Source organism: Thunnus maccoyii, chromosome 2, assembly GCF_910596095.1.
Source record: "Thunnus maccoyii chromosome 2, fThuMac1.1, whole genome shotgun sequence".
NCBI lineage: Eukaryota > Metazoa > Chordata > Actinopteri > Scombriformes > Scombridae > Thunnus > Thunnus maccoyii.
Window position 1 is genome coordinate 10112206 of NC_056534.1, and position 24951 is coordinate 10137156.

The following is a 24951-nucleotide window of genomic DNA, read 5'->3' on the forward strand; positions in this document are numbered from 1 at the left end:
CTAAAAGTCCAACAAACAGCCAAATTAGTCCATCCATCCACTTTTTTTAGTGTTTTTACTGATGGATTCTGCTTTCAGTAGCATCTCATTGCAGCATATTGCACACAGTCAATCAGTCCGTTTCTAATAGTCCGTTTCTAGTATTGCAGCTTGTGATGTTATCCTTGCAGACAAGTTACATAACAAGTTGGCACACATTTTGATTCTTGCTTTCTAACACAAGTGAGCATATTGTTCGATTTACTTACACAAACACAAACGCTATAGACTCCCTGAGAATTTACAGCGATTTCCCTTCATCCTTCTCCGCCTTTATCTCTCTTTTTCTGTCTCTCGGTCTTCTTTATTTGCTCACCTCCCTGCTGTCTCTTGGCGAGGCCCCAGTCTGTTTGGCACAGTCCCTGCTGCAAGGTTCCCTTCACTCCATCTATCACCATCATTGGCTCTGATTTTCTGCATCGTGGAAACACTCCTCCGGAAGGCCCGCCGGAATTCCACACGGGGATACGCTGTCACGCACACACACACGCTGTGCACAAAATGTTGCTTGCCGTGAAATAGACACCGGATAGATCATTTTTACCTTTTTATTTATTCATCTCTATCTGTCCGTCTATCCATTGGTTTTTTTCTCCGAGGCGGATATCAGCCTGATGAATAATTTACTGCCGTTAAAAGAGATCACCTTAGGGAGAGGAGGAAACAGAAAGAGGAGACGGAAAGTGAAGGAGGACAGATTAAAAAAAAGAGGTTAGGACCTTTGGTTGATGGGAGAGAGAGAAAAGAGGAAGAGAGTGATGCGTAGCGTAATCGCACGTCGATGCAGAGCTGAGTGCAGTGGGAAACACATGGCCTGTGATCATGTTTAATTAATGGTGGAGTGATCAGGGAATTAAACAAGGACACAGGCTGAAAGACTAGCCTGGGAGGGAAACACGGGCGGGTGGTAGGAGCAAGCCAGGGAGGTGGCTGATAGTTTGCTCAGCTCTCCTTTGTTGAACGTGGAGAGAGAAAAAAAAGTGGTGTAAATGAGAAAGGATGTGGGGGTCTGAGAGAGAAACAGAGGCATCAGGTTCCACCGGGGCTTGTCTGCTGTGCTATTATTAGCAGTCAGAGCACATTGGGGAGGGGAAACCAACCAATTAGAATCAAGCTGCACTCCCAATGGTAAACTCTCACTCACTCATACACTCACACAGACACACATTCACAGAACTGTCAGGCTCGCTGTTGTCTTTGTCACTTATTGTCACCTGGATCATCTCTTCAGGGTCCTTCACGGAAAACTGATAACAGCCCTTGCCGCTGTTCAGGTCGGCCAAGCTCTGCGCAGGAACGTTGCTGCAAAAGTTCCCCCAGCTGAGCTTAAGAAGCTGCGATGCACTTGGGGATTTTGTGGTAGAGGTGATGCAAAGCAGCAGTGTTCTTAGCAATTAAGTAACAAATTGGTACACAACACTCAGCGTTGCAGATTACATCTGTTTCTCGCCTACCATTTAATTAAAGGAAAAAAAATCATGTGTCTCCACAGCAGCTTCAATGCTCCTGGGCATAGATTCTCCCAGTCTCTACTGGACGGACGAACACCATGGTTTTAAAAGATATTCTACCGTTTGGTGTTTTGATGATTCTGAGAGTCTGATGTCTGACCCAGCTTGAGGCAGAAGTACCTTAAAGTTTGATGCCACTAGATGCTGGCTCCAAATGACTCCAAAAAAACCTGTGAACTTCTCTCTAGAAATGCTAAGTCAATATTTTTTTTCAACAAGTCGTTATGGTCTCAATTGCTAAATTTGGGCTCTGTAATAAGTGTGCTGGTGGTCATTTAGAAAATTATTGCTTCTATAATAAGATTTGAAGACTTATCGCAGCTTTGATGTCTGCCATGTGGGCGTTGATTGACAGCTGTGATTGACAGTTGGCTCGCCTGCTGCTCTCCCCGGCTCTGGGACTCGCACTGAGTCAGACTATTGTCAAACATTTTGGTAAGTTTAATGTTACTTGGTTAGCACAATTAAGCTAAAGTAGCCAACGTCAGCTAAAATGTGCAACGCCCAGTGTTCCCAGTGAACTAGTGTTCACTTCAGTCCAAGGTAGTGAGTTTCCAGAGCCTGAAAAACAACAGTCTTTATTTGGAAGGTCCTGGCTCCAAATGGAAAAAGATGGCACAGAGCATAAGCAGCAATTGTGGGCTTCAAACTGGCTCCAATGAAAACCAATGAGTGATGTCACACCTCGCTACGTCCATCTTTATCTGCAGTCTGTGTCTGTCACATCGGTACAAAACCTCTCACACTGTGGCCATTCAATTTAGTTGATCTCTGATGCCTGTGAGGTTCATAGCATCTGATTCACATCATTTTCACACTCATTAAACCTTTCAGTGAGCCCTCGTGCTCTGTACAGTATGAAACATCTGCATCCATTTTTCGCCTCTCTGTACCTGTTAGACAGATTCAAGACTGTTGAACTTTCTGAACATGTGAGGATATCAAAATTCAGAACTTTACAACAAGTCAAAGTCAAAGTAATAATTCAAATTTATTGCCATTCTCTCCATATACAGCACTCAGTGTACAAGAGATCAAAATGAGCTCCTTCAATGCTCCGGCACACCATTGAGACATCTGGTCAAGAACACTTTAAAGAAATAGCCTCTAACAAGGCCATCACTGATGTCGTTTTGTCTTCTCAGTTTTTGCAAATTATTGTTGGATGCCATCTGCATTGTTTCTCGCAGTATCTTTTCAAAGTCAGCAAAGTCAGAGGCATAAAAGCTTGTTTTCCTATGTTCAAAAGAAATGAAACACTGCCATTTGGTTCTGATCAGTAAAAGCAACATACTAATGTGAAAGCTGCCAGGGTTGCATTAAATATTACAATAAACACAGAACCCTTTATGTGAGTTTTGTCAAGGTTTTGTCCACAAAATTCAGTGAAATCGACTGAATCACTCAAACAAAATTCACATCTTTGACATATTAGTTACCTGTGATGACAGTTAAGCACACGTTTGAATCTGAGAAGCAATTAAACCTAAATGACAGTGTATAAATGTAAACAGTATGCATACTTAAAATTAACTACACACAGCTTGCACTGCAAAATGGCTGGTGAAACATAAACAGACAGTAATATTCTCTTTTCAGACGATGATGAAGTTTTCATTCTTGTGTTTTGCATACAAATATGGCCTGTCTGCATAGGCCATACTAATGCAGTGGATACATTTTCAGATGATACCACAAAGAGTCCAAAAATAAAGACTACTAGTTCACAAATTTATAGAACAGAGAACATAATAGAACAAAACTTATAAATTACTGATTTACAGTGTAACTGTAATCCGTCTGGATTTATTTTCAACGCTTTTGACACAGTTAGCAAACTTAAACACATCAAAAATTAAACTATCTTTAAAAATGTTCATATTCTAGTAATAATTTAGAGCCATTTCATGAAAAAAAGTTACACTTCTGAGTCATTATAGTATGTGCAATACAGAAGAAAATGGAACTTTCACACAGCTCACACAATCTGTTTTCCTCCAGAATATGTTTGAATCTGACAACCTCAATAACACAAGAAGCAATACCAGATCTTAAGATCTTTGGATGAGTAATGTTGTTATTAAAGGAGTGGTTTTGACATTTTGGGAAATATGCTTTCTTGTGAGAGTTAGGTGAGAAGATTAACAACACTCTGAGGTTGGATGCAGTTTAAAGTTTTTGTAAGCTCAGCTAACCGGCTGCTGGCTGTAGGATCATTATCTTCTCATTTAGCTTTAAGCAAGAAAGCGAATAAGCGTATTTCCCAAACAAACTGCTCCTGGATCAATTATTTTTAAGATCCAAACTAAATTTGATTTAACTTAATTATCCAAAAAAGGAAACGGGTCGCCAGTAAACATCACCCCTGAACTGACTCCTTTTAAGTTTTCTTCACATACACGTTATAATTATTGATCTGCCAGAGGAAACCCCAACACAGGTGTTAAGTACTATGGAGGAACACAGACATAAATAATGTGATTATACATATGACTGAAGTTTAAGTGAGCAGAAACATGTCTGCAGCAGAGTGGAGATGATCTACTTTGTTGTGAACGTTTATCCCCGGTCGCCGTGGTTGCCTCTCAGCACACATTATTGATTCTTGGCATTACTCCATCCTCGCTACCTTCCCTGTTGTTCCCTTTCATCCTCTAATTTGATCTCCCTCCCTCGGAGTCTCTCTTCATTGAGATGCCATCCCCTTCCCCACATCCATCAGAGCATCGCCTCCCTCTCCCACTCCTCTTATCTCATTACTCTCTCTAATTAGCCCCAAACGAGCCCGTAGGAACCAATAACACGCCTTCACTCACGCATATCAATGAGACACACACACACACATACACACACATCTGTAATGTCATGTTTGATTTGTGTGTGTGTGTATGTGCGTGTGTTACTCTCTTTGATATTTGGATTTGCTGATATGGCCATTGAGTTTTGGCAGGCTTAAGTTTGTTTGATTGTGCAAGAGAGAGGGGAAGTGCGTGTGCATGCGTGTGTGTAATGTGTGTGGCACTTGTGTGACCAGCTTGTATCTCAGTTGGACACAGGAAATGGGTGTTTCGTTAGGAACAGATTATTGTACAGCACACTGTCCCAGGCAGAACTCTGTACAAGGTGCTGGCCTGTACATACGTAAATACATACAAATACACACACACACACACGCACACACACAACCATGCACAAACAAGCAAACAAACAAGTGCAGATCCATTCATGCGTATTAACTGTGAGCCACACCAAAGCCAATAGCATTATTTCATTTTTTAATACATTTACACACCTATAGACTGAGAAAATATAAGGTTATTTGTTTTTCTTAATGCAGGGCTTTGACTTTATAGTGATATTCAGCTTTAATTGGAGTGTATCGAGTGGTGTGTTCAAACGTGGTGAGAGGGTTTATTAGTCAGTTGTGTGTGACTGAGATGGGAAGTAACCCAGGCACAGCTGCAAGTGCAGCTAAACAAACACTCATACATAAAAGATGAGTTCCTTTTCCCCCCCTCTCACTCACTTTCATACACACACATATAAACAAGCACCTCCCACTATATCTATAAGTGTTTACCTGAGTTTATTGACTAATCTTCTTTTTGTAGGATTTCATTTACCAGCTCTCTGTGTACCCAGGCATTGGACAAACAAGGCTCCTCTTGTCCACTTGTTATTTTAACCCTGTATGGATCTGTGCACCTGTGTGTGTGCGTCTGTGTTTGTTTCTCTCCTCTCTCCTCTCTTCTGGCCTCAGTCTTTCTGAGAGCACAGAAAAATACCTCTAGGTGTTTTTATTATCACTCAGTCACTCTGCTATGAATCCGTGTCCGTGTATGAAATGGCTTATGAGCTTCAGTTTAGCCTGTTTGCTGTGTAATGAATTAACAGCTTAACAGCATTGCATATTATGACTCTGTGTGTGTGTGTGTGTGTGTGTGTGTGTGTGTGTAAGCAGGTCATGGTGAATCAATAGTATCTGTGGGGTGAAAGAAAACAAAATCTCTCATCTTTGTCTGCATCTCACAGCTGCATCTGTCTCTCTCTTTTGATTTGTGAATGTCTGTCTGCTTATCTGTCCACCCCCCCCCCCCCCCCCCCCCCCCCCACCCCCCCAACCCTTACATACCCAGAAGCAATGAGTGACTTGAAGGGCAGAGGGTGAAAACACAAATTAACCACAGAGAGTGAGTGAGTGACAGAAGCAGAGAGGAGAGAGAAACGGAGGGATAGACCATGTAAAAGAGATGGAAGAAAGAGATTGTCTCCGATATCGATCTGGTAATCCGCTTTGTGCTCTCTGGCGATTTTAATCTTCCTCCTATACAAGATGAGGAAACGCAGGGAAAGGGCGAGAGAGAGAAAAGGCGCACAGGGAGGAAAGGAGGAGGGAGGGAGTGGTGAAGTGAGGACGGAGAGAGGAGGAGCAGTGCCATCCAGTGGTGCAGAGAAATGCTTCAACACTGAGGGTTTCTCTTTGTTATTTCATTGATAACATATGTTAATGTGTGCTCATCTGTGCTGGTTTGTGTGTTAACAAAGATGGCTGCTCATTCATAACTACACCCAAACCACAAGACGCCTTTCAGCCCTCGTCTTTTGGCTCAGAGCTAAATAGTGAACATATGGTTGCTTTGACACACTCTGACCTTGAGTGTTGTATTTTGGGAGTGTAGCACACATAAATACACATTTAGACACTAGTGAAACACGCTTACACAAAATATAAATTCACAAGTCTTTTAAAATGATGTGCAAATGTATTATTATTGTTCTTTATTTTGATAAGAAAATATTAAATCATAAAAAAATACAGATAACTAAATAATGTAACCATGTTATACACCACAAGACTGCTCCTGTGTACTTTTCCTCTGCAGGAACTTAAAGGGCTGGTATTGTGGTAAACAAGAAAAATGAGCTTTGGGGTGGATTAAGGTGATGGCGGGTTCCCTCCTGTGCTGTAAAATTACTCAATTATATTTCCTCGGTCTTTTTAAGTTATTTGAAAATTTTGAAATTCACAACTCAAGAGCTCACGGTGTTGAGGCTCAACCTGTTACTACATCACACCAGAAAGTCAAATCAAACATACCAGGAAGCTGTAACATGAGCCCACTGCCAGCCAGCTCTTAAAAACACATCATTGAGCCACACCGTTGCACTGGGTGACATGTTCCTTCACCCCTAAAGATTACAGCCATGTTAGTTTGTTCAGAAAAGGCTCCTAAGACTAATACCAGCGATCACATTTTCAGCCTCTGGATCACCAAAAATTCGATCCCTGTTATTAGTCTTTGGAGCCGTTTCTAAACAAACTAAAGGGACATGCAACCATGTGGTTCATTGACATGTTTTTAGTATATTTTGGACAACAACTGAGCTCTACGGCACAGAGGGATAAGGTATACCAGGCTTTGGATACACACACAATACTTGTAAGGAGATCAGTTCATTGTTGGTTTGGTTCTGCACATGAGATTTGTTGACAATTAGAAATATTTAGAAAATCACCAGTCTTATCCTTTAAACCTGCAGTGCAGTACTTTTACATATAAATGAACGTCTGTCACATTCAAACTCTTGCCAAATGAGTTCACACAATGCTGATTAAGCCCAGGGCCATTTTTGGCTATTTGCATTACAAGCAACTGCAATAGGCCCCCTAACCACCAGGAGGCCCCTGTGGGGTTTTCTGTTTGTTTTTTTGTTGTTTGTTTTCACAGACAGAAGGCCCCCTTAAATGTCTAAATGGCTATATTTTAAATAGCGCATTTATCCTATATTTTAGGTTAACTCATCTGCCTGTCAGACAAATTTTGTTTACATTTGTTTATCATTGGTTAGATGGCGGAGTGAAAGTTCCTGTTGGAGGAAATACGTTAGCAGAGCAGAGTAGAACGTGGAGTGAGTGAGAAACTTTGTGGAAATTAAAGTGTAAAAAGTTAATAAATGTATATGTAAAACTGAGTCTTGTGGACAGCAGACAAGCAGAGTGAACGATGGACCAATCCAAGGACCTGCATGCCATGGGTTGACTTTTCTTTCGTAACATCTTGGTGAGTAATTTATTGGCTAAGCAAGCGTAGGTAACTCCTGTAGTCGGCATGAGATGGTCGACATGTGGTACTACAAGGAGAGTGTGTATGTTCTATGCAGAAATGTGTGAGCTACATCTATTTTTGTAATTATTTAATCTTTATTTAGTCAGGCAATCTCATTGAGATTAAGATCTCTTTTCCAAGAGAGAGCCGAGAACAAGAAACATTAATAAGACAAGAACACAATCAGCAGACAGAAACAATGCAATTACACAATAAACAAGGAATTAATAAAAACAGTTACAAGAGTCACAAAAAAACATCAGATAATAAAGCTTTAAAATCCAGAGGAATGTAAGACTCCAGTCTGAGGGCATTTTGCAGTTACCAAGTACCTGAAACCAATTCTGCCAACATTAGTGCGAATATGAGGGATATCTAAGGTTAAGTAGTTACTGGATCGTTTACTGTAGTTACTAGATTTAAATGTGAGAAGAGATGTGAGGTAGTTTGGAAACTTCATCAGTAGACCTTTATAGATGAATATCATGAGATGTTAATTTCTTCTTGACTGTAAGGAAGTCCAACCAACCTTGTGATACAGAGAACAATGATGAGAACAAAATTTGTCATTTGTGGTAAAGTGTAATGCACTATGATGCACAGGGTTTAACTGCTGAAGTGTTGATTGGACAGCATGACAATACAAAATATCTCCATAGTCAAGGAAAGACATGAAGGTTGACTGTACAATAGTTTTACGGTTGGAAGAAGACAGACATCCTTTGATTCTATACAAGAAGCCTAGTTTGATTTTTAATTTTTGAGTCAAATCTTGAATATGAATCTTGAATGATAGTCTGCTGTCAAGCCAAATTCCTTAGTATTTGTATGACTCAGCAAGAGTAATATGGGTGCCATTTAAAGTTGTAATGGCAGGATAGTCAGTCACTGGTGGAGGTGGAGAATACCATGTACTTGGTCTTTGCTGCATTTAAAAGTAGTCTGTGATTAAGGAGTGATAATTGGAAAGCATCAAAGGCTGACTGAAGATGAGTCAGGGTGCTGGGGTGGAGACTGGGGCATATAAAATTGTATCATCTGCAAAAAAAAAGGACATTGAAGTATTGATTAGGAAAAATGATGTTGTTTATGTATAATGTAAACAGCAGAGAACCAAGGACAGACCCCTGTGGTATCCCATTTCTGATGGTAGAGGGCTTGACTGAGTACCATCAATAACAACAGTCTGAGTTCTCTCTGTAGAGTCAGGCTTCATCTAAACCTATAGACCGTAGTTTATAAAAAGTAGGATTTTATGATCAACGGTATCAAGTGCTTTTGAGAGGTCAATGCAGAGAGCAGCACAAAATTGTTTTTTAATCTAGGGAGGAGATGATGTTATCAATGACTGACACTGCAGCTGTAATCGTGCTCGTGTTGTGTTTGTGAAAACCAGACTTTTGTGGCTATAGTAAGTTTAGTGAATCCATAAAAGTGCATAGTTGTAAATTGACCAATGATTCTAGGATTTTTGCTCAGAAAGGAAGTTTAGATACTGAGTGGTAGTTGTTGAGATCGGAGACATCACTACTTTTGTGTAAGGGTACTACTAAGGTGCTTTTCCACAAAGCTGGAATCATTAAAAACGTTTGGTTAAAAATATGTGCTAAATGTGGACAGATTAAGGGGGCATTAAGATGAAGAAGATATGGGTCAAGATCTGCACCAGTGTTTTTGCATGCTTTTAACCTAAGCAGAGCTTTGTAAACTTCTGCACTGCTTGCCAAACTAAAAGAAAATTTGCAGTCAGAAGAAGCTGAGGCATTGGGGACTCCCTCTGCTCGACAGATATGGTAATCGTCTACCGTTGAATCTGCAGACGTACTATTAAATAAAAGACCAGAGGAGAGAAAATGGTGATTAAAAGCTCCAACTATGGTGTGACCGTGATGAATTCTTGAGATATGCTATAGTGTTCCAAAATTTAGTGGAACTATCACAGGCAGAGAGAGCTGACTGATAATAATTTGATTTAGCCTTCCTAGTCATACTGATGCAGATGTTTCTTTGTTGCCTAAAGGTTAACCAGTCCCCACGGTAGCCTCTGGCGGTTGGGGGGGGTCTGGGGGTGGATACACACCAACAATTGTCATGTGCATGTCCCTACCAAAACAGAGGTCCAACACAATATATTCCTATTACATTTAACTGCTGTGAGATATTACAGTGTTGACCTTAAGTTAAAGGGAAATTTCTGTGGATAAATAACCTGAGATGTAAAATGTAGCTCATTTATTTTATTTTGCTAATTGGGTACTTATGCAGAGTGTCATAATGGTGTTAATGTGTGTAGCAGCATAACACTTCTAGTTTCATACTGCTAGTGTGATAAACAATTTTATTTGTGCATAAGGAGATGATATAGAAGTAAAAGAACTTAGATGTTACTTCTATTATAAAAACATGATGTGTGTAAGAAATTAATACTGTGTACTGTACCTCAGTCTATGGTTAAAAATACAATATTTCCAAAATGTGTAATCATAATTCATGATTGAAGTTAAAAAGAGGAGAAACACAATTCATAAAATAAGATACTGCACAGTTAAAGCTATTGAGTTCATTTAATTGCTATTATGTTATAATGTCATATTGGGAGTCTAATGATGTGTTGATTTACTATGGCCATAGATAATGGAGACTTGACCTAAAATAATAGCCCTGTTGTTATACAGGCTCGGTTTTTTAGACTCTCCAAAGATACCATGCCTTGGACCTTGGATTCTGGATTCTCTCCTTGACGAAGGAGATGGTGAGCCACCATTTGTACTTCATCTACCTGGAGGAAGACACCTTTCCTTTATGCCCTTATGTGGTGACACCAGTATTGCTTTTATTACCAGTTGCACTCAGAACTCTAAACTGGCCTCAGAACTAAGAACGGATCCGAAACTAACTGAACCTGAGATTTTGCAAAGGGCCCAAAAAAACACTAGAAAGGCCCCGATTAAGCCTATCATGACCAGATAAATCTCTGTATTTCACATTATACCGGAGTTTTTAATCGGGTTTGACATTGCTGTGCTGGCCAGATGAATACATACTGCCCATGCTCTATGGGCAGAGAGACTAGAGACTTCCGCCGCCTGAACTGGCTAACTTCCTGTTAGCCCTCTGGTAATTTGAATGGAGATAAAATAATTTAATCGTGTGGCTCTTCTAGACTTTCCAAATGTTATCGGACAGAATGGATCAAGTCATTTCGCAGGGGTTGTGTGACGCTCAAAACAATTTATCCACTGTTTTACAGCCGCAACAGTAGCGATGGAGTAGGCTACGGCCTATGACGTAAGTGTGTGTTGACAGTGTTATTTTAATTACTCTTACTGCCAGAAGGGGGAGACAAAAGCTTAAGATTGAAGCGAAAAACAACAACTAAAACCTGCAGCCTTACAGCGAGCTGTCACCCGCTCTCTTCTATTACTATTGACCAGTGACTGGCCTTTTACCCGTTCAGCCTCATTGTGCAGACTGGATTCCACTTCGCATTCAAGTCTATGTGAAACAGGCAAGATACATTCCCTTTTCGCTTTCGGTCGTGAATTGACCCGCCGCTTTTTCTCCAATGTTCTTCAATGTCCAGCCAGTTTGAGAGAGGGGGAGGGACTGACGGCTCATTCTCGAAATATTATTTGTTTAAATTCTTGTTTTATGACTTCACGGCAAAATGATACAAGAAGCAGAGAAGAAGAGATGCTGGTTGATTGCGGTGCACAGACCGTGACAGAAGTTGCTGACACTATGATGTTTGATAAGAAGCTGTATAATTTAGAATTTTGGGGACTGCCGTTGATAGCATACTTACAACCCTTCCCACACAATTTCCTGTCCCCTCTGCTTTTGGCTACACCATGTGGGAATGTATTTGTCCCCCATTACTTACTTTGAAATTGCATTAGGAATGATGGCCAGTATGGACAAGAGGAATGATTACAGCATGCAAACCTCTTTCAACTATTATATTGTTTTAAGATAGACTTGAAAAATGAACCTATCCTTTAAGGTAATGGGTTGTTTATTTCCTGCAGTGGAAGGGAAATGTTAATGCAACAGCATATAATTATATTTGAAAGGTTTAAAAATGTGCTTTCAACTTTGCTGCAGTGATTTGGAGAAAATCCTTTCCTGTTTCAATACGACAATACTCCCGGGCACAAAGTGAGAGCAATAAAGAAATTGCTTTCAGTTTGGTGTGAAAGAACTCGACTGACCTGCATGGAGCCCTAACATCAACCCCATCCAACATGTTTGGGATCTCTCAAACACTGCTGTGGCTGAATAGGAACAAATCCCTGCAGCCAGGCTCCAAAATCTTGTACAAAACCTTCTCATAAGCATGGAGACTGTTATAGCAGCAGTTTAATGTCCATGATTATGGAATGAGATGTTAAACAATCATATATGGGTTAAATGTTCAGGTGTCCACATACTTTTGGCCACATAGCGTCTCTGCGTACACCCTGTTCAGAGTTCTTTCTCTCTCACACTCAGAAACCCATTTTCTGCCTGCCTCTCTATCTCTCCTACTTTGCCTGTGGCTACATTGTGATGACCTCAAGAGCCATTTATTAACATGGATTATATGTCGACAGGAACAAAACCTGGCAGAAAATCAGCCGTTACAGCTCCCTCTCTCTCTTTCCTCTTCTCTTTTTCCCTTGGAACTAATACACCTCCAGAAGCCTGACAGAGAGACTGAGATAAAAGGAAAGAAAGACTCAGAGAGACAGAAAAAGACAGACAGATATATGAGAACGGAAGAAAGAATCAACTTTTTCTTTGACCTTTTCTTGCTTCGTCATTCAGAAGGCCCTCGGTGAGTCCCTGGGTTTGATTTCCTCTCTGTGTTCCAGATGAGCCATCAATAACTGTGCTGTTAATGTCAAGCAGCTACTGACTCTGTTGCTCTGGTAGGGAGATCAGAGGAGAGGAAAAAGGGAGAGAGCAGGACACCCTTCTAGCTCAAAGATCCTTATTGAATTTCACAGTAAAAAATTTACAAATACAATATATCAAACTACCACATAATACACATGCAAGTTGCGTACTCGACCAGGATTGGCTCAAAACTAGTTGTGACTTCACAAATCATACTTGTAAGTACCTGCTTAAACTCATATTTAAGCTCAGAGAAACTTTCCTCTTTCAACAGATGAACGTGAAAACAGCGTTCTAGTGTCAAACTCTGTGAAGCTCAAACATCCGACTGAAGGAACCCAAAGCAAAACACATTTTTGGGTGGCGGGGACTTTAACATCTTGTCTTTTATGTGCTGTCAAGCGGGTTGAATTGCCCTGTTGTTTAGAGGTGCTATAAAAATAAACCTGCCTTGTCTTGATTAAAAATATATAAATATCAGTCATTTAGACGTGACCAGAAAATGGTAATAAGGATAATGGAAAAACTGAAGTTACCAAATCACATTATAGGAAAGGGACAAATAAGACTAAAACAATCAGGAAAGTAGGTAAGTTTTCCAGTATTGCTACAGATTTTTACTACTGTCTGGACCGGAAGTTGTGATGTCATTACGGGGCTTTCCACACATGGAAAGTTCAAGGTCTGCAGGAGCTTTGTATTGAATTTCGTATTGTGGGTGGACGCTTGATAAGCATTTTTCATGCTTGTTTTACTTTTAGTGAATAACAAGATAAGGAATTCAAAGGACTTCAAACACTGAGGTCATGTCCACAAGTGCAACCCTAGAAATTTTTGACTGAAGCCACCAAAAAGGTTTTGTCATTATTTTTGATTAAATCACTTTTTCCACATTATTTAACTGTTTAATTATGTTTTCTGTACATTTTCTGTCCCTCCATGATTGTCTAAATCACCAAGAATACGACTGTGAATACATTTTAAGTTTATTTCTTTCATTTTTCTATACTTTTTCCTCTTCTTTCTTTTTATATTATAATTCTAAATTTAAAAATATTGGCTAGATTTCAGAATCAGCCCAAAAAAACACCACAGGTCATTTGTGTGTATTCGTAGAACAACTTTTTAAAACCTCCACATTCCCAAACACTTCAATGGTAGCTGTGATTAATAATTGAAAAAAACTTTATTACACTGTGAGCCTTTATCAGCATTAGCCCGCCTATTGTAAGTCACAAGCTCTGACAGACACGCCCCGCACAGACTATTTAAAGCTGCTCGCGCCAAGATTTATTTCAACAGACTGACCTGACAGAGTCCAACTGAGCGGTGAACCTTCTTCTCCATGATAATGATGCAGGTAGGTTTGACACTGACAGAAGACACTAAAACAAATCGCTATGATTCAGATGCTGTCTCCGTTTTCTTGATAATGTCAAGATCATATTGGCTTAATTTGTTCTCTAAAAAATAATTTTTATGACGTATAATATTTTTGCTCGTAGTTGTCTGTGAGAAACTTAATAGAATGGTGACATAATGTGCTGATGATACTCAAGAAAGCATCATGTTATTAGAATTGGCATTAGTAGTGTTAGTAATGCTGTTAACAGTAGTTTTAATAGTATTAGTACTAGAAACAGTGTAGTCTGTAGGAGCAAAATTTAGACAACCAGAACAATGGTAAACATAATCTAAAAATAAAACTGCAGCAAAATGAGAGCAAATGTCATAATTCCATATTAAAAAATGACTTGTGTTTTATGAATTTTTAAGTAAAAAGTCAAAAGTTTGTCTTATTTATAGATCAAAGCCTATGCAGAGAGTTAAAGCCTGTTTGTCTTACTTATAGATCAAAGTCTATGTAGAGAGTTAAAGTCTAACAGCTGAGCTAAACCATTTCATCTTCATATTGTAGGAATATTAATCGATAAAACTGTCAAATGAACTCATCCATAAAGATAACTAAAAAATACTCTCTCACTATTATAATGTATTTTTGTTGTTGTTGATGATTAATGTTATTGAAGATTGTTGTTAGTTACATATTAACAGACAGTCTTATCTGCAGACTTCAGTCCTGCTGTGAACAAACAGAAAGTATGAATTTGAATAAAATATTAGAGTTGTCAGCGAAATTGATTCAATTTTTTATATTATAATGTTTTATGACTGTTTTAAAATGTGTTTAATTGAACCAAACCTGACTGAACAACTTCTGTGTTGTGTTCTGACAAATGACCCTATTCCAGGCCAATAGGTGGCACTGTGTAACTGCTGTTATACTACTTGATAAGAGAAGAAGACAGGAAGTATTGCAGTGTGTGGAGTTGTAAAGTGCGTGCCCACACAATAACATGGAACGTTATCCTCTATCCAGTGCTTCTTTAAGTGCTTTACTACAAATACATAACAAAATTGGCAATGAGGATGGCTGTGGCTACTACTCCTTTGCCTCCCACTTCCATACAGTCCGGGAGAACTTGCAATGCCATTTGAAACATGGCTGAAAATGTTCAAAAACTACCTAGTTGTGATTGATGTGGAAGGAGCCAAGTGGCACGATACCTGAAAGTAAGCTGTACTGCCGCACAGCATTGGAACTGAAGCACAGAGGATTTTCTCTTCCTTGACTGAAACAAGTTAACCTGACACGCCGGATGGCGAAGAGAAGTTGTCCTTGGACACTGTTTGGAAAAGAGCAGGCACTTTCAAAAAATATTTGGCAGGTGATTGGATGAAACATCTGTTGATTACCATCTATCACTGCCTTACCTTGCAAGGCAGCTGTATTTGCAAGATCATGAGATCACGCAAGAATCCTCATAGGATGCTGATGGACGTGTAACTTAAAGACACAAAGATGGATTCCTGCATGACCTTGTGATGTGATTTCGCAAATCCAGCTGCCTTTCAAGGTAAGAAACAGGTACCACCTATGATCATGCTAGGGCTGCCCAGCGCAGAAGGTAACTGACATTGCTGAGGGACATAAATTTCACCAATGAGCACAGAGACATGATTAAACTATTGCACAATGCTCCATGCTATGTGAGATGGTGACATTGTGTGAATTCGGAAATGCAGTGTAAGATACGCTACAAGACCAAATCGTGGAGAAAGCCTTCACTGGATACGGCCATTCAGATTGCCAATCAAGTGGAATCGGCTGCAAGCTATGCCAGTGCACTCTCAAACACTGAAGTGGCAGTGCGGGAGATGAAAACGCTGCCAACAGCGCAGGTAACCAAAGAAAAGATGAAACAAAGTCTGAACATACATGTAAATGTTACAGATGTGACTCAGATAAGCACCTGGCAAATTCCACAAATTGCCTGCTACAAACAAAATATGGAAATCATGTGGAAAGACTGGGCACTTTACAAAAGTGTGCTGTACAGGTCAAAAACATGAGGTGACTCTCTGAGCTGACTGTGCTATTTCTGAAAGATGTTATCCCAGTAGAGAGGAAAATTGTAGAATTAGGCACATCCCCTAATATGCAGCCATTCAAGATGATAGTAGATACTTGATCTTCAGTTTCATTGCTGCCTGCTCATGTTTATGAGTATGTTTCAGTGACATACCCCTGAAACAAAGAGAGATTCCTCTGGTGATGTACTCAAGACAGGGGGATTTCAGTACTAGGTGCGCTTCATGATGGATGTTCTGCCTCAGCCTCCTTTTACATTGTGATGTCAGGTTCACTACTGCTGAGGTTGGACTTCAATTCAGGCTCTGGAAATGGCCATTGTGGGAAAGTGAAACTCAAATCAGAACACTGGTACTACTACTATTATAGCTCCGCCTCCACCTGCCACTACAGCTCCATGTCTACCTACCATGGGCTGTATGAAAAACTTTGTGCATACAGTCAAAGTGAGAGATGATGGGAAACCTTTCAGAAATTGAGGTGGTTGCCCTCATTGTCAGAGATACTGTTTCTGCAGAGTTAAAATGCTTACTAGACGCCGACATTATCGAGAGGATTGACGTGTCTCCCTGGGTGTCACCAGTCATTGTGACTCAACATTAGAACTCAGCGAGAATACAGGTGTATAAAGACCTCAGGGAGTCCAACAAGGCCATAGTGACTGATTGCTACCCTATTCCACACATGGAAGAACTCAGAGGAACAACCATGTGTTCAACCATTGACCTTGCAAATGCTTACTATCAGGTTCCTCAGCATGAGATCTGCCTGCCTTCATAACCAATGAGGGGCTCTTCTGATACAAGCGAGTTTGCTATGTGGTAGCATCAGCGCCCTCAAGATTTCAGAAGATGATGTCCATGGTGTTGCAAGATCTACCTGGAGTCCAAGTGTATCTCGATGACGTCATTGTCTACATATGTTGCCGTGCTGATCATGTAACACGCCTGAAAGCTGTACAGGCTACAGAAAGCTGGACTATGTCTGAATACAGAAAAATGCAAAGTCTACCAGGATAAGCTGACTTACCTGGGCCACACCATAAGTAAGTATGTAATAAGTAACCACACTCCTGTCTATAAAAGACATGGGTAGAGCTGCGAATAGCACGCAGGTCTGCCACGCTACTTCGCTTCAACTATGATATTGTCTACCGGCCCAGTGCTCAGAACCATGCAGCAGACTGCTTTTCCCACTTGCCACTGCCATATGAACAGGACTGCTCCCCAGACATGGAACCAGAGACTGTTGCTGCTTTTGACTGCCATTCCCATGCTTGACTTCACAGATGTCTGCTCTTCCTGCCCAGAGCTACGCAAGCTGCACATCTACATGACCGAAGGGTGGCCTGCATCATCCAAAGGCCTACCTGCATACATGATGCCTCACTACCAGGTTAGGAATGAACTTTCCATGCACGAGTCACTTATTCTAAAAGGGAGTCATAGAATAGTGGTGCCAGAAAGGCTACTTTTCCACATGGTACACCTAGCACATGAGAACCACCAAGGCATTGTCCGTACAAAAAAGAGACTCAGAGACTTTTATTGATAGTCTAAGATGGATGCACTGGTACATCTGTCATTGCCATCTGTGTGTCCTGTCAGCTGAATGATAAGACAACAAGAACCACCCCTGCATCGATGACACCAGTCCCTTTGCCTGATGGACCCTGGCAAAAGCTTGCACTAGACATTGTTGGTCCACTCAAGACTGGTCCTGCTGACTGCAAGTTTGCTATTACCATGGTGGACTACCATTCAGTGGCCAGTGGCCAGAAGTGTGTTTCGCTCCACAGTGCACTACTGCTACAGCGATTAGCTTCATTAGATCTGTGTTTAGCCAAAATGCAAATCCCATGGTTGTGGTGACAAATAATGGCCCACAGCTGTCCTCAAAAACTCTCCTCTTTCCTGGAAGAATGAGATATCCAACACATAAGGACTACAGTCTACCACCCAGAAGGAAATGGGACTGTAGAGAGGCTAAATAGGGTGTTAAAAGAAAGCATTCTTACTGCACAGAGAAAGAAAGCTCAGCGGAAAGCTCATGTCACTGAGTTCCTTCAAGTCTACAGAGCCTCACCACGTGCGACCACAGGGACATCACCCTTCCAGCTCATGTATGGAAGAAAGATGAGAACCAAACTCTCTATCCAGCCAAAGCTCACAGCTGCTCAGGATCATGAAGTGAGAGACGGAGTTGCAAAGAAACAATTACACATGAAAACATACACAAGAGACATGCCAAGACCCCTAAACTGCACCTGGGAAGCCTTGTGCACGTGAGAAACCCTGAGCGTGTCAAGAAAGGAAAGTCCAAGTTCAGTGAGCCGCTTAAAGTGACACAGCAGAAGGGACCTCACAGCTACACACTGACTGACGGGAAGACTTGGGATGCTTCACATCTGTCTGTGCTGCCGGGGACCTTCACTCTTCCAGCAGAAGAACAAAGGCCTACAGAGCTTGCTACAAGTGACAGCGTACAGAATAGGAGCCAGAGGAACAAAAAACAGCTACCTTGGATCAAAGACTATGTCACTGGAGAATACAAGAGGGACATATAGTCTGTTGCTGTAACAGTGTTCAAAGAAAAAAAAAAAAATAGTTCTGCTTATTGTTATAGGTGAAGTAACACCCAGGTTGTCACTACAGAAGGTATTTCTTTAGAAAACATTCTTCTGTTACTCCGACTTTGAGTGTAGAAGTAACACTTTTTAAGAAAGGGGGAAATGTTGTGCTCTGAGAGCTTATCGTATTCCAGGCACAAACGGCACTGTGTAACCGCTGTTATACTACTTTATAAGAGAAAAAGACAGGAATTATTGCAGTATGTGGAGTTGTAAAGTGTGTGCCCACAATAAAGTAAAACGTTATCCTCTGTCCAGTGCTTTTTTTTTAGGTGCTTTACTACAAATACATAACAAATCACTCTGCTCCAGAGGGCTTTGACTAATAATAAACACAGCATTGCTGTAATGCAAACATCAAGTGGGATGAGTTCAGACTCCACCAGCAAGGAAAAACCCAGATGTTGTAACTGTTGTATGATCTCCTGTATGCTCAGGATCTTTCTATAGCCTGAAAGATGCTTAAATCAATATTTTTAGTATTTAAGTAACAATGGATCAAATTACTATATGTAATGTGAAAGGGGTCGCAGAGAATTATCACCTGATGCTCCAGTTCTCCTCTGCAGCATTTTTATCCCCATTAAATTAATTATCCTATTAATTATCCCTAAAGTCAGAACAAAAAAACCTCATGGTGAGGCATCCTGTTATTGCTATGGTCCACGTCTCTGGAACAGTCTTCCTGAAGACCTGAGGGCAGCTGAGAATGTTGATATTTTTAAAAGCAAACTTAAGACCTTTCTTTTTAGCCTGACTTTTAATTGAACTTTATTTATTTGAGATTTTTTTTTCTGTCTTCTATTTATATGTTTTAGCTTGTTGATATATATACTTGAACTAGATTATTTTTATTTTTATTTTTATTTTAATTTATTTATTTATGATCGTTCTTCTTTTTATAACCTACTTTTTATTTCTGGCTTTACTTCAGCACACCTCCTCTCTTTTAGTATTTTATTATTCTATTTTATTACTACTTTACTTTATTATTACTTTATCTCTATTTCATCTTTATCTTTGTTTTCCTTTTAATACCCTACTATACATTTCTGGCTTTACTCACTTTAATACATCTCGTCCTCTTTTTTTTCTTTCTTTCTTTTAGTATTTTATTATCTTTTTTCACACTTCAGTTTTATATTATTATTTTATTTGGCTATTCTGAATTTTTCAATTTTTATCCTACCTCTGGTGTTTCCTCATTGCAAATTAATGAGAGTTATGATAGCGTTTCCTCAGTTCTTCAGTTCCTGTTTTTATTGAGTTCTTTATTTATAATGTAGTCATTTATTGTTTGTGCGTAGACGTGCGTAACACTAAAGAACAGGTTCACAATTCATGAAGTCTGTCTTAAAACAATGGTCAGGTGCCAATATGGACAATGAAACAGGTTTTACTCCCTGTAATCAGTCCTGTTCATACTGACCATTAGAAGATTCCCTCCAAATGCGCTTACAATGTAAGTGTTGCAGGACGAAATCCAAAGTTCTTGTTTTGTGCAAAAATCTTCCACAATTACAGTCTTTTTAGACAAAATAATCCCTCTTTGTGTCTTGGACAGTGTTTCCCTGTTCAGCTGCAGTGGAAGGATCATAACAAAAAGAGGGAATTTGGTACTAAAAAGACAATGACTTTGAAAGATATCTACTTGATTTGACTAATTTGGATGGCTGGGGCTGAGTTGAAAAAATTAATTATCAATTTTATGGTTTTATAATAGATTTTGTCTCTATTTATTCATATGATAAATAATTTCATAAATATTAATATTATTCATTCAACTACCTTTGTGGAAGTGCAACACTAAGTCTCTGGAGTCCCCCTTTAAACAACCATGTTACTCACACTACTTCAAAATAACAGTTATAACCTTCACAATGAAGGAAAGAAATCCCACTGAGATTCATATAAATGCAGATTTTGCGAATGATGATGAACTATTACTACAAATATTCTACACTTATTGTCATAAAAAACATTTTATTTCCACCTAACATTTGCTATCTAACTTGCACTGAATTTTACGGGTGATATCTGTCAAGAGTGCAGATAATCACTGAAGACGATCTTGATTCATCTCTTTCCTTTCTCATCCAGGTAACATTATTCATAGCTCTGTTGGTTCTTGCGGCTTCAGTCCACTCCGACTCCCAGTTTTACCTGCCCATTGACTGTGATGACATCTATCGCCATGACAACACCAGCTCCAGCGGGGTGTACACCATCTACCCAGGGGGTCCCACCACGCCCCTGCATGTCTACTGTGACATGGACACTGACGGAGGGAGATGGACAGTCAGTACTCTTCACATTTCATCAGATTTTATCATCACAAACATGAACATAAATCAGACTGGATGGAGAAACACATGACAACATATCTGAGTCTCATTTTTGTCAGTGTTGCACAAGTTGCAACCAGGATTTGGTTGAGAAGTTTTTTAGACACCTGAAGGGACTTGGTCTCTAAATTTCTATTAAAAAAGCTTTGAAAGAATTGTGTCAGCATTTAGACCTGAAAGAGTTGCAGTTGATAAGCAATTTGCTTATAAAGACTTGAGACTTGACTTGGATTTGACCCAAAAGATTCAGAAACAGCTCTGGCATACAGCCATGTTAATTTAAAGCTGAACCAATAATATATTTTTTAAACATTAAAGGAATAGTTTGACATTTTGAGAAATAGTCGCTTTCTTGCTGAAGGTTAGATGAGAAGATCGATATCAATCTCATGTCTGTATGTTAAATATGAAGCTACAGCCAGCAGCCAGTTAGCTTAGCTTAGCAAAAATACTGAAGCAGGGGGAAAAGCTAGGTTGGCCTTGTCGGCAGGTAACAAAAAATCTGACTACTGGCACCTCTAAAGCTCGCTAATTAGTATGTTAAATCTTTTTGTTTAATCCATACACAATTTAGGCTTATGTGCTCAAACTCTTCCTTGGCCAGGAGCATTGACTCTCTGGGGTCACCACTGGTTGCCTGGCAACCTCATGGTGACGACAAGACTATAACATGTCAATTAGTGAGCTTCAGAGATGCTGGTCGACAGCTCTTGTTGGACAGAGCCATGCTAGCTGTTTCCCCCCGCTCCCACTCTTTGTGCTAGGCTAAGCTAATCAATGTCCAGCTGGAGCTCCATACCATACAGATATAAGACTGATAGTGATTTTTCACATCTAACTAAGCAAGAAACCAAATAAGTGTATTTCCCAAAACTGAGTCAAATGATTCTGTGTAACTGTAAAGGTGTCGGTCTTACTACTTTGTGGAGCATTTAGCAGCTAAAGCCTATAGTACGTACATTATCTGAGGTCTTACTAGATGAATGTACATTATTACATTTTTTTGGAGGGGGTGGGGGGTACTTTCTGCCTTTATTGTTGTTACAGTTTTTGTATTATTTACAGTTACTGGCTAAGAGGCCAACAGGAAACAAGGTCTTGCTGCACTCAGACTAGGGATGTTGTGGATGTGTGACATGCACGGTAACCATTCGGCTACCAGGGCACTCCGTTACATTTACTTTGAACCTATCTTTTGTTTCCTCTCAGGTATTTCAGAGGAGAATGGATGGGAGTCAGAGCTTCTTCAGGCCCTGGGCTCACTACAAGACTGGATTCGGGGATGTGGCTGGAGAATATTGGCTAGGTGGGTTCTTGAGTAAAATATACATTTAAGACATGATTCCTGTGCTCATGCCTTTACATCTTAATCTGCTGAAGTGAAACAAAAAGGTGAGGCCTGTGATTTGGTGAGAGATAATCTGGGGGAAAAGAGGTTAAGAAATAGAAGGGGAAATGACACAGGACCTTAGTGCAAGAAGTGAAATTTAACCTCTTAGTGTGTCTTTTCAGGCCTGGAAAACATCTTCCTGCTGACTATGAGGAAGAAGAATGAGCTACGTGTGGACATGGAGGACTTGGACGGAGGGAAGGCCTCCGCCCGGTACTCCTCCTTCTCGATCGATTCAGAGAACGGCGGCTACCAGCTTCACCTGGGCAGCTTCGATGGAGGAGACGCAGGTGAGAATCACTGTGTGGCTCTTAATTTGGAAAGTTGAATGTCGGGCATATGGGAGCGTCATTTGCAAGAAATACGGGAATTTTCTGTATGAAAAACTTTTGTATAAAGGTTCTCTTTTATGAATCATGGGTGGGTCAGGGTACAGTGAGTCCTAAATCTTTTTTTTGTTAAGTTTTCTTGTGTCCTCACACAGCTAAACGTAACACTGCGAACAAACTTCAGAGAAAATGTGGTTCTCTAAAATGCAACCAATGCTACATTATGTGTTGTCAGATAAATGAAAAACATGAATACACTTTCAGGAGGAAGAAATGTGTTTTCCAGATGAATGAGTTCATTTTTAAAATGGTATTCCTGTGTAGCCCATTTATTTGGAGAAACCTTGTTTATCTCTAAGATTTATTAAGCAAAAGATCCAGTCTGTGATGGTAAAAAGAGTATTCAGTCAGTTAAAGGGTTAAAAAATGTGTACAGCCAAGGACTTTTGGCTTTTTTAAAGAACGTCTATACTGAATCTTCTTTTTAAAGCAAATATATTGTAGATAAATTCAGATACTTATCAAAACATTAACGGTAACTTAAAACCTCAACTGGCAAAATGATAAGAAGCCCTGGATGGGAGTAAAGACCAACTACATTTCACCTCAGGTAACATTGTTTTTGTCTGTCATTGTTTTTTAGGGGACAGTTTGACAAATCACAATGACATGAAGTTCACCACCTATGACAAAGACCAGGACCAGTGGACTAGCAACTGCGCTCAACACTATCTGGGTGGATTCTGGTACAATAATTGCCACATGGCAAACCCCAACGGCATGTACGCACCTCACAATACCATCGGATTTGAAAATGCCCACATCATTTGGCATGCATGGAAGGGCTGGAACTACTCCCTCAAGACTATTGCCATGAAGATCAGATCAGTCGCTAAGTGTACTTGCACACATTAACCTGATTAGCTGTGATTAGCTAGATTATGGGAATACTTCACCCTCCATCAGGTTAGGAGAGTCATGATCTGGATGTTGGCACCTGTGATGTTCCTACAGTTGATTTTCCTTTTTTTTTTCTCATTTAATGTTTCAAAGATACAGTCAGTCAGAATATTTTAGGTGAACAAGTCAGAAGGAATTGGCTACATGCATCCTTTCCTTCTGCTCTTGTTACCTGATGTGAATTTTTACTGTTTACTCTTTCTCTCTTTTTTATGTTGCATTTTGTAAAGCATGTTGTTGGTTTTGATAAACTTTGTAATATTATTACTGTATGGTTTGTAGGGGACAAACCCAGGAATATAAGAGGAAGCTAAAATTCTTTCAAAAACATTATCATTTCAGTCGGTCTAACAGTCTGTCTGCGTAGGTGCAGGAGTACACACACACAGACCCAGTGACCCCTGACCTAAAGGCATGAAGGAAAAGACATTGAACAGAACTAAAAAGCCAGCCTTTCCCAGCCAGGAAGGGAAAATGGACAGTTGGAATTAACGACTTTGTTTTTCTTTTCAGATACAAACAGACTGCGTGGATGAACCCTCCTCCACTCTTACTATCTCTAAAGTCATAAATGTTGTGAGAAGTCCAAAAGGCTAATAAAATGTGTAAAATTATATATTGGTCTAACCAATGTTAACCTTTACTGTATTTCAGAACAATTAAAGTTTGTCTCATCATCAGCCCTCCATCAAGACACAGTAGGAACTAATCATGCGTTCTGGTTGAGAGTTGATGCAAAGAGCTAATTCTAAATTATATAATTTTTTAATTGGTTTTAGTTATTATTATTATTATAGTAGAGTTATTTGCCCCTCATTGTGCTTTTGACTCGTTTTGACAACCCTCAACTTCATTCATTCAAGTCAAGTCCATTTTTATTTGTATAGCCCAAAATTTGCCTCAGGGGGCTTTACAATCCGTACAGCAATATAACTTCCTCTGTCCTTAGACCCTCGATTTGAATACGAAAAAACTCCCTAAAAAACCTTTAATGGGGGGAAAATGAAACAAACCTCAGGAAGAGCAAGAGAGGATCCCTCTTCAAGGACGGACAGACATGCAATAGAAGTTTTGTGTATAAGACCAAGAATGCAAAATTACAGAAATACAGCATATATATGTATGGTTATATGTTATAGGTTATGCTGTTCTGCATTGTCTGCATCTGTTATATTATTGTTGTCATTATTCTTATTATTGTTCTTTTTCTAAGTAGTAAATCTGGTGTTTTATCTCCCAATGTTGAAACTTGAAGACATCAATGTGGTTTCATTTTATTTTCTATCAGACTTTTTACTGTGAACCATACAAAATAAAAACTGGATGATAC

General features: G+C 39.8%; 1 protein-coding gene across 2 annotated transcripts; it reads left to right on the top strand.

The window, feature by feature from the left end:
* Nucleotides 1-13802: 13802 nt before the first annotated feature.
* LOC121906471 (microfibril-associated glycoprotein 4-like) lies at nt 13803-24535 on the top strand. 2 transcript variants are annotated; one of them, XM_042425344.1, is made up of 5 exons: nt 13803-13895; nt 20698-20895; nt 22152-22248; nt 22455-22622; nt 23305-24535. In XM_042425344.1, the coding sequence occupies exons 1-5, from the start codon at nt 13881-13883 to the stop codon at nt 23574-23576; spliced, it is 750 nt and encodes a 249-aa protein (XP_042281278.1). In that variant the 5' UTR covers nt 13803-13880; the 3' UTR covers nt 23577-24535. The 2 variants fall into 2 exon arrangements, with proteins under 2 accessions (XP_042281278.1, XP_042281269.1); XM_042425335.1 differs by lacking the exon at nt 13803-13895 and adding an exon at nt 16728-17363.
* The last annotated feature ends 416 nt before the right edge of the window (nt 24536-24951 follow it).